A 12,217-nucleotide genomic window follows, 5' to 3' on the forward strand; every position below is an offset into this window, starting at 1 on the left:
TTAAATCATTCAGAGTTTGTCCCTGGACCTCCAAGTAAGGTCATTTCCACCAAAATCTGAATGTGGCTATCAATTCAGGATGTAGGGAACACTACTGAGGAAATCACAGTGTCCTGGTCACTGTTAATATGTTCTGATAAGGATTGCTTGAAGACATATTCAAATAAAAGGAAGTAGATTATCTGTAACGTAATAGAAGTACAATTAATGGCAAATGGCCACAGGTGTCAGTAGGTAACACAACCCGAATTTGAACCATAGATCTGTCCAATTTGTCCTTGCTTTTCACGTCTCTACTTTAGGTTCCCAAGATCCTTTGAAGAAGAAAAGCCACTGATCCAAACCACCATTGTTCTGGGTCATGTGACAGCCCAGAAGCTGATGGAAATAGAATTTGAAGCTTCAAGTACAGTGAAGTATAAATTAATCACAACTTGTTTGTTTTTGCTTTTGTTTTACTTGCTAGATTGAATACTAATGTCAGCCAAACTTAAGACCATTTTTTTTCTGTGCTAAAAATTTGGCTCATTCTTTTTCCCATGAGGTGGCAGCAATTTGGATTTATCGAAAATCTACACAATAGTGATTACAGCTGGATGTGGTGGCTCATGACTATAATCTCAACACTTGGAAGGAGAACTGTGAGTATACAATATCAAATTGAGTATGCTTGTATGTGCCTCTAATCTTGAAACTTAGGAGATGAAGATAGGAAAATCAGTAGTTCAAAGCCAGACTTGGCTACATAGGTTGTTGGAAGCCAACCCTACAGAACATGAGACACAGTATTAGAAAGAAAGGAAGGAAGAAAGAAAGGAAGTAAGGAAGGAAGGAAGGAAGAGAAAGGGGAGGCAGGGAGAGAGGGGAGGAGGGAGAAAGGGAGAGAGAGGGAGGGAGGAAATTAAGTAAATTAAGGAATTTCATTCTTAAGCCTCAAAAAGCAATAAAGTAGAAGAAGAAGGAGAGAGAGAGAGAGAGAGAGAGAGAGAGAGAGAGAGAGAGAGAGATTCAGTTTCTGGGAACAGCTTTGTAAGGAGGACCATATAAGTTGCCAATCCAAAAATGTCTAAGGAAATATATTTATTCATCCAGATCTAGAACATACTAGTGGATTTACAGTTGTGTCACAAAGTTACTAGTACAAGATTTATTCAATTTTGATGTAGGCACTTACTGTAATTAATGTACATTTTAGAATGGAAACGGGGATGGGAGAAAGCATTAGAGAAGGTGCCCAGCTTTATCATGGATTGCATTTCATCTCCTCATGCTCTTCTGAGTTCTCAAGTGAAGTTCTCACTCTGTGGTGACTTGAGGCTGGCTGTCTGGGTTCTCAGAATCGCTTCCACCAGGGGTTATTATTCCTGATTCTGTAGACTTAGGAGGTAAAGAAATTGCCTAGAAAGTGAGACATCAGTTCTCAAGAAGAGGATCGTCACCTCCCCTCTCCACTCCATCCTTTCTTATTGCCACCTTGATCACTGTGGATCACATATCCACAGATTTTGCTTCACTGATCATTTTCCTGCTAAACACTGAATAATGATTATATGCCTATGGATCAGGAGGCAATCAAAACACTTTTATTTCCATTTCTATAGCTTGCTGATACATATGTGGTTTCCAGAACTGAATGTGGAGATTGTGCAGGAGAATGTCAATAAAAATCAAATGCATAGTAGTGTAATTATAGAAAACAAATACCTGTTGTTGGGAACCAGCAGTCTGCTGACCCCACCCCCTCATGATGGACGGGATGCTCATGGCCATGTCTTCTCTACATCATGACTTACCTGCTCAAGCTTTACCTGGCTGCCAGGGGACTCAGTTACTTATGTGCAAGTTTCCTTTTTAAAGCAAGCTCACCAAGTGCACCTCCCTCTCTCTATCTCTATCTCTCTCCCTCTCTCTCTTGCTCTTTCTCTCTTGCGCTCTCTCTCTCTCCCCCCTGCTTTCGGTTGGTCACCAGCTATCCCCTTCCTCTCCCCTCTATCAATAAACTCCACATGGGCGTTCAGTCTCATGTTTGTTTTTCTTGGGCAATAATTATAGCAAAAGAACAACACCTGTAATATTTGTCTACTATTCTTCCTTACCATGTAAACATCTAATTAGCATAACTTTGGTTGTTTTATGTTAGAGTGTTTGATTTTAAAAATTGCTCTTTGGATTTCTGACTTGTTTCATAAAACATTGGTGAATGAATTTTGATGAAGGATTAGAATATAATTTCCAGCAGTTTTCAAAATGGCTATAAACATATTAAACATATTTTATCACTTTTACTATATGTTAATGCAAAGCACATTCTTAGCCTTAACAATAATAAAAATCAGAATATTAATCAACTCTCAGAAACAAGATGATCTTAATCCTGCAGCACCCAATATGTAGCCAAAATTTAATTATTATGGAAAAATAAACAATCACATTCATTTCATTAACATGCAACCTTGCTATGATCTTTAATGTAGTAAAATGACATATCAACTAATTGTTTTAAATAAATATCTTTAAATATTAATTTATTATCTGTAAATATTTCAACTGAATACCTATTTTGTATACCTAACTACATAGGACTGTGTAAAGCCTTCTTGGGCAAAAAGAAATTGAAAATGGAAAATTTTAAGAAACCAAATTAGAGATCTAAATATATAGCAAGAACATGTTGTCATCCTGAGTCATGCTCAAAAGTAAAAACTTACAAGAAAATAATTAAAAATAGTTTAACTGCATTAAAATGTAAATTAATATATAGTTCACATTTTCAAATCTGAATCATTTACAGCCTTGCTTCATTTCATACTTTGAGCTAATAAATAATTCCCAGATCCACACAAATCATAATCATATAAAAGTTTCTACTAAAAGTCAGATATAACTTCATACATTATGGAACTTGCAGATGACAGAACTTGCCCATCACTTACACAAACTCACCTCTCTCGAACCACAAAAATTTCCAAGACACCACATGACAGAGACTGAAATGGTCACAGCCAGTTCCAGCAGGGTAAGGATCAGCATTAGAGACACCAGGCCCTATAGAAAAGATGCCTCACATCAAATCAGTGGAAACATTCAGAGGTAAAACTGTTCACAGGAAACCAGACTGCAAAACCCTCAGAGGGGAACAGAGTGAGACGCAAGTTAGACAGAAGAAGGGATCCAGTATTGATGCAAAATCATGACAATATTGTCCCGGGAGAAAGATACATGTTATTGCTAGATTGACCTATGTGAACTAGTCAAGGGGAGAAGAAATCATAGAAGAAAAATTCTGACACTATCACTAACGCTTATAAATATAATAATTTGCCAAAATTAATACACAGTTTAGTGAAATGAACAAAAAAAATGACTCCTCCATGATTCCACCAACAGGATATAAGAGGGAAGGGGTAGGCATTTACATTAGGCCAAAGACAAAAATACAATTCTGGGAGAACCATAACACATTACTGCAGAAAATTCCATTCCATTATTGCTGAGCACCTAGAAGAAATACATAATCAAATTTCAACAGAGGGGAAAATGTCTATGGAGGGAAAAATGCCACTTAATCTGGAAAAATAGACACAGATAAGTATAAATTTACATGATTAAAAATATAATAAAGGAAAGACTAGAGAGACAGCTCAGCAGTTAAGGGCACCAAAATGGCTTGTCACAACCATCTGTAACTCCATTTCCAGGAGATCTAATACCCTCTTCTGACTTCCTCAAGAATCAGGCATACACATAGTGCACATACATACATAATGCAGGGAACATAAACAAAATAGTCATACAGGCATACACAATCTAGCTCATATGTGTGTGTGTGTGTGTGTGTGTGTGCGTGCGCGCGCACGTGTGCATGCATGTGTGTAGCCCCCTTGATAGAGTGTGAACCTAATATGCACAAACATTCCAGACTGCAGAAAAAGTTGTATGTCTCTGAAGTTCATTTCATCAAACAAAGGTATGTGAAATAAATTGTTTAATGTATTCTCTCTGGAGAGCATAATAAATAGTAGTAATAATAATACAACATGATATCTAAGCATTGTTTCTCTACTTTGCAAATATTAACCAATTCATTAGCTAGGTGCTATCCATTATTATCTTCTTTTCAAAAATAAGAAAATTAAAATATTCATACACTCAGGAGGCAGAGGAAGGCAGATCCATGTGAGTTCAAGACTAGCCTGGTCTACAAAGCTACACAGAGAACAAAAAATAATTAAAATATAGACTGTCTAATGTGCCCTTCATTACAAAACTAATAAAGAGCAAAGCCGACATTCATGTTAACATAGTATACAAGATACTGTTTTTCTGAGTATTTTGAATGCTTTGAAATATGTTATTAACAAATTTTAAAAACATACATTTGATAAGGAACCCAGGTAAACGCATAAGTCATGTGGCTGTGAAGACTGGCAACTCTTGAACTTCTGGGTATTGAGTGCCAAATGTGCAGAGAGGACAGCAGTCCCAACAAATGCAATCATTGCGCTGGCAAAGTTCATCCCAAAACTGTTTTGCATCTAAAACAAAAAAGTCCATTAATGTACATAGAATATCGTTTAACACCTTGGTAACATTCCATTTAAAGAAGTATCTATTTACACACCCATCAGCATTCTAACTGCAGCCCGAGCTCCCATGAACAAAGATTCCCGGTGGTACAATTTAGCAATAAAGTCAATGAAGAGGTTAGGGTACACAGCTCAGTTGGTAGAATGCTTGCCTAAGATGTATGAAGTCCCAGGATCAATCTTTACTAGTTCATCAACTGGCTGTCATTGAAGATGCCTATAATTCAAACTCTCTGTAAGTGATAGCAGAGATTAAAATCCAAAGCTACCCTATAACATATGAGGCCCTATCTCATACTCTTAAAACACCAAAGAAAATAATAAACACTAACATATAAATTATGCCACATTTTTAAGTAATTAAGTATTGAGGCTAATAGAATGGTATAACAATGGAAATCTAGTGAGAGGAGTGGAGGTGACAGTAAGTACTAATAACATATGGAGACAGGAATAAATAATTGAGCACTTCCCCAAGATGGCCCAGAGGAAGTCTGGGTAAAGAAGACAGTTTAAAGTTCCTGAGGCCACAGAGTCCCCAGGAAGCAAGGGAGCCAAAGTGGATAAGATTAGGAAACTAAGTCAGAATTAACAGAGACATATATTATATAAAGCCCTGTAGTTCAGGGGAACAGCCCTGTCTGGGTCACTCCTGCCCAACGGACAGTCTGGGGACTTTCCAAGTCATTCTATGGTTTATCCTTTGAATAAGAACAAGTCATACCTCGGTGATCTCTCAAACATGAGATCATACTTTGTAATCAATTACCTTGTGCCCTATGCATGTATGCTGATTGTGGTTTTTCTCTATAAAAAGAGCCTAAACCCTTTTGGGGATGTGCAGCTTTCCCCAAGATCGCTGTCACCCAAGTGCACTCGTTCAATAAACACCTCTTGCTTGTTGCATCTCCTGATTTTGGTGTTTGTGTCATGGGGCTCTCCCACTGGCCCATCAGGGCCCCAGAATTAGGGTCTAAAAGCATAAGCCTTCAATCCCAGCACTTTAGGCAGAGGTAGGCAGATCTCTGTGAGTTCAAGGCTAACCTGGTCTACAGAGTGAGTTCCAGTACAGCCAGGGCTACACAGAGAAACCCTGTCTTGAGAAACAAGCGAATGAATGAATGAATGAATAGAATTTTTGCTTTCAGTTTTGAAGTTAGTAATAAAAAACCATTCACTAAAAATAATTTGCTAAGCCTGACAACACAAACATTAAGAAGCTTGCTTTGAAGCTTCAGACTCACTAGCTATTCAGAATAATAATCCCAGACATTCACAATTAATTAGATTTTCTGGATTATGTACCACTGGATGCTTGAAGGGATTAAATGAGACTTGGTTCCTCAGCTGGATTCACCATCCTCTGCTTCTCTGCCATTGGTGGGTAATTTATTTCTTCTCCTTTGGTCATCTAGACAAAGAAGGAGAATTGACACTTACCAGCATTCTTGTGGGTTTTCTCCCTGCTGCCACAGTCAAGGATCCTGAGCTGATAAACTTTTAAAGTAGGAAATAAGACAGATAAAGGTATATTTAGTCTTTACCACTTTCTCCTCAGCATTCCCTTGACAATAGGTTTCTAACAGAAATTACACAAATTCACACAAAGTGTATTTCACACTACTCGGTGTTTTATATGACTGAAATTTTTACATAGTTCATATTCTAAGTAAATGCATCACAATTTCATTTTGTTTATGTCTAGCTTTTAACATGTTTATATGGATATGAATAATGAATATCATAGTTATTCTCATGCTTATGTTAATAGAAATGATACATATTTTTAAAATTCTCACATCACTGCCAATGCATCTGATTTATCTATCTAGATGCTTCAAAAGAGAATTCATAACTCTAAATGCCCACTTCTGTATTCTCTAGTTTTTAGATCATTGTTTTAATGTGCAACTATTTCCATGATTCTAATTTTGATCAATTTAATTTCATATATACTTATGATTATTCAAACTTTTCCTATCTTAAATTGGTAAGATTTTAGAACTTTAACAAGTTACCAAATCTTGGAGAACAAAGAAAGGCTTACTAAATAAAATTCAATTACTGAATTCTGAAAATCAATGAAGTGACTCCTAATGATATTCTATTATACTCATAGATCAGAGCCTAGTAATTTTCATCAGAGCGGTGTCATCTAGCAACTGACAGGAGCAGATGCAGAGACCCAGAGCCAAACACTAGGCAGAGCCAGGAGAGAATCCTGCAGAAGGGTATGGGAGGATTGTAGGGGCCAGAAGGTTTGGAAAAAGAAGACACAGCCCACAGAATCAACTAAGGGCTCAGAAGGGTTCACAGAAAGTGAAGCAACAATCACAAAGCGTGTATGAATCTGAGCTAGGTCCTCTACATATGGTTATGGTTGTGTGTAGCTTGGTGTTCTTCTGGAACTCCTGACAGTGGGAATGGAGACTGTCTCTGACTCTTTTATCTGTGCTTGAGGCCCTTTTCCTCCCACTGTGTTGCCTCATCCAGCCTGGATATGAGGGTTTAGACCTAGTCTTATTGTAACTTGTTAAAATATGTTCAGTTGATATCCCTGGGTGGCCTGCTCTTTTTTTTTTTTTTTTTTTTTTTTTCAGAGCGGGACGGAGGAGGATTGAAAGGGAATGGAGGATTGGGGACACTGGGAGAAATGGAGGGATGGGAAACTGTATTTGGGAAGAATAAGAGAGAAAATGCAGGACAGTCTTTGAGTTCTGACTCGGATAACAAATGTTATCACAAGTCTTCCCTTCACTGCACTTTGTGAAAGAGCATCTTTGTTTTCAATACCAGCTTCATCTCATGGGTAGATAGATCACTGTTTCTTCACCTCAGCTCTTTTCCCATCTAAATTCACATCCACATGTAAATATCACGTAAGAGCTGTGTAATACTAAAATGAAAGATACAAAAATGGAAGTACATGTTTGCCAGGACACAGAGAGCGTCCAAATTAACACTAACATGTACCTCTCATTTAATTCCAGAGATCCCAACAGAAGATCCTTTTTGCTACTTCTGACACTCTAATAAGGAAACTGAGGGCAAACATTCACATCACTAAGACCACATCCTTGATAGAATTATAAAAGATGAAGCAATAGAAAGGGCTGCATAGTGGGCACACCACAGTCATGTTCACAATGGGGAGGGCTTGGACTGGAGTTGGTGACTACAGGCAAGGGCAGATATGGAGAATGGGTCATACACCTTAGACTTGCCCTGAAAGTGTTTTAGAGCTAGAGAGAAGCTTCTAGAATTATAATTAATGATCCAATCTTTTGGTGATGCTAAAGCAGATGAGATACTGACTTTGCAATCCCTTACTTTTAAAATTTTATTGTATGTGTGGGAGCATTTTGCCTGCATGTGTCTATACACTTGTGCAATGCCTGTAGAGGTCAGAAGAGGGCATCAGACCTGGAACTGGAGTTACAGGTGTGAGTGTGGGAATCAAAGCCCGGTCCTCTGGGAGACCAGCCAGTGCTCTTGACTGCTAAGCCATCTCTCTGACTCCCCTTCCACTTTCTGAGAAAATAAAACTCGATGCTTGTGGAACACCTGAAACACTTCCTTTCTGTCTTTTCTAAAATTCAGAGTGGAAATTCTTCACTTGGGTTGTCAAGATTTATTATGCAGAACAATTCAGAAATATTTCAGAGTTTAGCTCTTTCATCAAATTTTATCTTAACCATCTCACAATTTCAGGAATGTCAAACCCACGGTACATGCTTCACACAGTGAACTGGAAATATCCACAGTCTTTTATCAGACTGAGAAGTGATACCATCCCTCAATCTACTTTCGTAACACATGTATTCTGTTATTATCTTTTGTCCCGCTTCATTCCATTAAGACCCTTTTTCTCCTCTCTTGGCCTCCTCCAGTTTCATGAATTACCCTCCCCACACACACACAGAGAGAGAGAGAGAGAGAGAGAGAGAGAGAGAGAGAGAGAGAGAGAGAGAGACGTTAGGCACATATATAAAAATTAAAATCTAAATACTACACAGAACAGAAAACATACAATTTTCATATTCCTGAGTCAAAGCAAAGTGTGTGTGTGTGTGTGTGTCCAAGAACTCTAAGTCCCACCCCAGGAGATGAAACTAGCCGTATCCATCATACTTATTAACAAATGAATGGATAAATAAAATGTGTTACATATGCACAATGAAATTTTATTTGGCCATGTAGAAAAGTGAAGCCATAACTCGCATAGGAAAAATGATGGAGCTATAAATTATTATTATACTAAGCGAAGGGGCTTAATTTGACAGGAAGAGGGTTTTGCCTCCTATTGTCAGAAATTATAAATCAAAACCTAGCTGATAATCTCCCAAGAACACTCCCCTGTTGCAGCACACTAACAGTGTTGGGTTAGAGATGGTTTGTGGCTAAGGGAATGGTACTCACAAGCACAGCACCCCAGAGCGGATAGCCTGAGTAGAAGGTGAAGAAGAAGAAATGCCTGGAGTGGTATGACAAATATTGTAAAGAGCCCAAGAAAACACCCAGAGCCAGAATCAGTACTCCAGTCAGGATCTGGACGGCCTGGAAGAAGAAGAAAACAGAGATCAGAAAGGAGGAGATACCATGGCTTTAAATGATTAAAATGCTAAGCCTAAATTAACCAGGCAAGATCTTGTTCTAAGAAGGCTTTATTCAGGAATGTGATATGACAAAGGTAAACAGCTATTAAATTTTTATTTCCAAATATTTTCATTAAAAATATACAATATGGTCATCATTAGTGACACAGGCCTGCAATCTCAGCTACTTGGGAGAATGAGGCAGAAGCATATATCTGAAATACAGAATTAGTTCAAGTCCAATCTGTGTGATTTAATAAGACCCTGTCTAAAAATGTACAAAGGGATGGAGTTCTAGCTCAATAATAAGAGGGTTTTCCTGGCATGCATGAGGACCTTGGTCTCATACCCAGGACCACGGGGACTGGAAAAACAAAGGGAAAGGAGGGGTTAGGAGAGGAGAGGAGGGGTTAGGAGGGGAAGGGAGAGGAAAGGAGGGGAAAGGGATAGGAAGAGATGTGGGAGGAGTGGGGAGGGGAGGGGGAGGAGGGGAGGGAAGGGAAGGGAAGGGAAGAGAAAGAAGGGAAGGGAAGGGGTAGATGAACTTCACAGAACTAAACCTCCTGATATGAGTGGTCAGAGTGTACCAAGAAACAATTAAGAGCCTTAGAATAAACTCTGGAGAGTTTGTTAGAACGTTCTACCCTATGAGACTGATTCTACATTTCTACTCCTCAGGTCTCTATGGCCCCATCTTGTCTTCAGTGACTTAGTGAACAATAACTAGAAATTGTGGAGGGAATCTATGTAATCTCTTGTTCCTTCTTGTATAAACCAACTTTGACAAAGGCAGATTTACCCCAAGAGCTTGTAGTACTCCTCTTTGAGCATCACTTGATCCATCCAGGAGCTGATAAACGGAACCATTAGTCTCCTCTCGTTCATGCCTGTTGAGGTTCCACCTGCTGAGGTCCCCAGACCTGTATTATCAAATTCCTGGGAGGCCATTTTGGGCTGCTTATGGCTGTCATGGGAAAGAACACAAAAGCTTGATGCTTCCTTCTATCACTTTTTAATAATAGTGTTTAGGTTACAGAGAGTTTAGCTTTGTTCATTCATCACAATTCCTCTCCTGAATGATGGAATTCATACCCTGCGCTGCCACTTTCTACCCTAGAACTGTTCCCTTCACAAAGCAAACCCTCCCTCCATGCTACAACTAGGCCTAAAGAACACCTCTCTTTTACCAAACCAAATTTCAGCCCATGAATCAAACTTTCAAGAAACTCCTTCTAGTCCCAGGCCAGTCTGAATGGTGAACCCTTTCTGCCTGCTCTGGGAACCACCTTAGCAGCTCTTTAATATTCCTCAGTTTGGGCTTCAATTTTCAAGTGTTTGTTTGTGCCTCTGTGCCCTCATCATCTTTGCTCTACGGTCCCACTGTCTCACAGCTGGCACCCAGTTAATACACATTTCAGAAAGAGCCACATTTAAGGACAATAATAGAAAATCCACCAGCAGGCACTGGATCTTTTCTTGCTGAAAACACTGTAGAATGGCTTTGGAGAGAGGAAAATGTAGTCTGACACATTAGAAAAAAATCAAAGGCAAGCTTCCACCTTCAGATAAAGCAAACCATGTTCTATAAAATATGGTCAGTGAGTTTTTTTTTTAAGTTTCAGTTCTCAGAACATCCATTGGGACAGGTATAATCACTATAACCCTCTCCATCTTAAAGATTAGATGAGGAATCTAAGGAGCAGAGCATTAAATAACAAACCCAAGTCCACTAGGCAGAGATCAAAGATGTTAAGTGTCAAAGTCTGCCTCTAGTTATCACTACACTCTTCCTCTGAGCCTGTGCAGGAACCACCCCACCAAACCTAATTCATATTTCAGGAATCCCCATAACCAAACACTGGCCACCAAACTCAGAAGCAGCCTCTTAATGTATCAAAATTTGTGTGTGTGTGTGTGTGTGTGTGTGTGTGTGTGTGTGTCCACATCTACATTTTCCAAATAAATATCTGTATTATGCCAAAAATAATGGCACCAGAGTAACATCTGCTTTCTAAGGGCAGTCATCCATACAGCTAAAAATTCCAAACCTCTACTGAACAACCAAAAGGAAACTTTTAGGCATTCTAAGAGGGCCATATGGAGGCACCTTTAGCAGAAAAAAAGAAAAAGAAAAATGAAAGGATTCCTATGGAGAAGGAACCTGAAGGATTTACCTTGGAAACTTCAGACTTTGACAGACTCCTTTCCCTTCAAGTCCATTTCACCACAGAAGAGGCATCAGTCTGTCCCCCAAAACCAGCAGCCACTTCTTCCTGGGGTTTAACGAATCTCTTGCTTGTGCAATACCTCAGCTGATCCAATGGAAGTGTTTTCGATGGCTGTCTGGTAGGTGTGCTAATCATACCCATATTTGAGGGCTCTGACACCCATCCACTTCCCCAAGGTTTACCCATAAAGAAGGAAACTGGTATCAGGAGCCACCACATTCTGACTCTAAGATATTGCTTCACACATTAATGGAGCAAGAAATAGAAGCAGAAGATAAGAGTAGGTTGGTGGGAAGGTATTGTGGAATGGAGGAGGAATGGGCCTAGCTATGTAATAAAAGGTGAAGTCAGGCAGAACAAATAGTGTTGGAAGGGAAGGACATAACAGGGTCACTAAGAGAAAGTGTTTATATAATACACCAGTTATGTTGCTAAAAATTATTTTATATGCATGATAATCTTTAATCCTCTCAGGCCAAACAAGGTTAGTTTATGCATCATAAATTAAGACAATGGTAGTTTAAATGTATTAAGGTTACTGTATATCAACTGCTGCTTATATTCAGTTTGTTTCATGTGAATCTATTTCTTCCATCCTCAGGATAATCTATAACTAGATAACACTACTGAGTCAGTATGATAGAAGATAAAACTGGCAAAGAAAAGATAACCAGATTCCCTCACATTTAACCAGCTATATTAGTACATTGCCTGGTGGTATAAGAAAATATCACTGACAGGGTAAGTTATAAAAAAAAATAAATGTTTATTGGCCTTCATGCCATGTCATAGCATAGTGAGAGTGAAG

The 12,217-nt window shown here is 38.8% G+C and overlaps 1 protein-coding gene across 1 annotated transcript; it reads right to left on the reverse strand.

Moving 5' to 3' along the window:
• Positions 1 to 1,044: 1,044 nt before the first annotated feature.
• Positions 1,045 to 11,550, reverse strand: LOC127227841 (membrane-spanning 4-domains subfamily A member 3-like). Its single transcript, XM_051192161.1, has 7 exons — positions 11,489 to 11,550; positions 9,981 to 10,101; positions 9,006 to 9,143; positions 6,027 to 6,083; positions 4,377 to 4,535; positions 2,944 to 3,045; positions 1,045 to 1,398 (listed from the first exon to the last, which is right to left on the reverse strand). The coding sequence occupies exons 1-7, from the start codon at positions 11,548 to 11,550 to the stop codon at positions 1,297 to 1,299; spliced, it is 741 nt and encodes a 246-aa protein (XP_051048118.1). The 3' UTR covers positions 1,045 to 1,296.
• Between the last annotated feature and the right edge of the window lie 667 nt (positions 11,551 to 12,217).

The sequence above is a fragment of the Phodopus roborovskii genome, unplaced genomic scaffold (genome assembly GCF_943737965.1).
Source record: "Phodopus roborovskii unplaced genomic scaffold, PHOROB, whole genome shotgun sequence".
NCBI classification, from domain to species: Eukaryota; Metazoa; Chordata; class Mammalia; order Rodentia; family Cricetidae; genus Phodopus; species Phodopus roborovskii.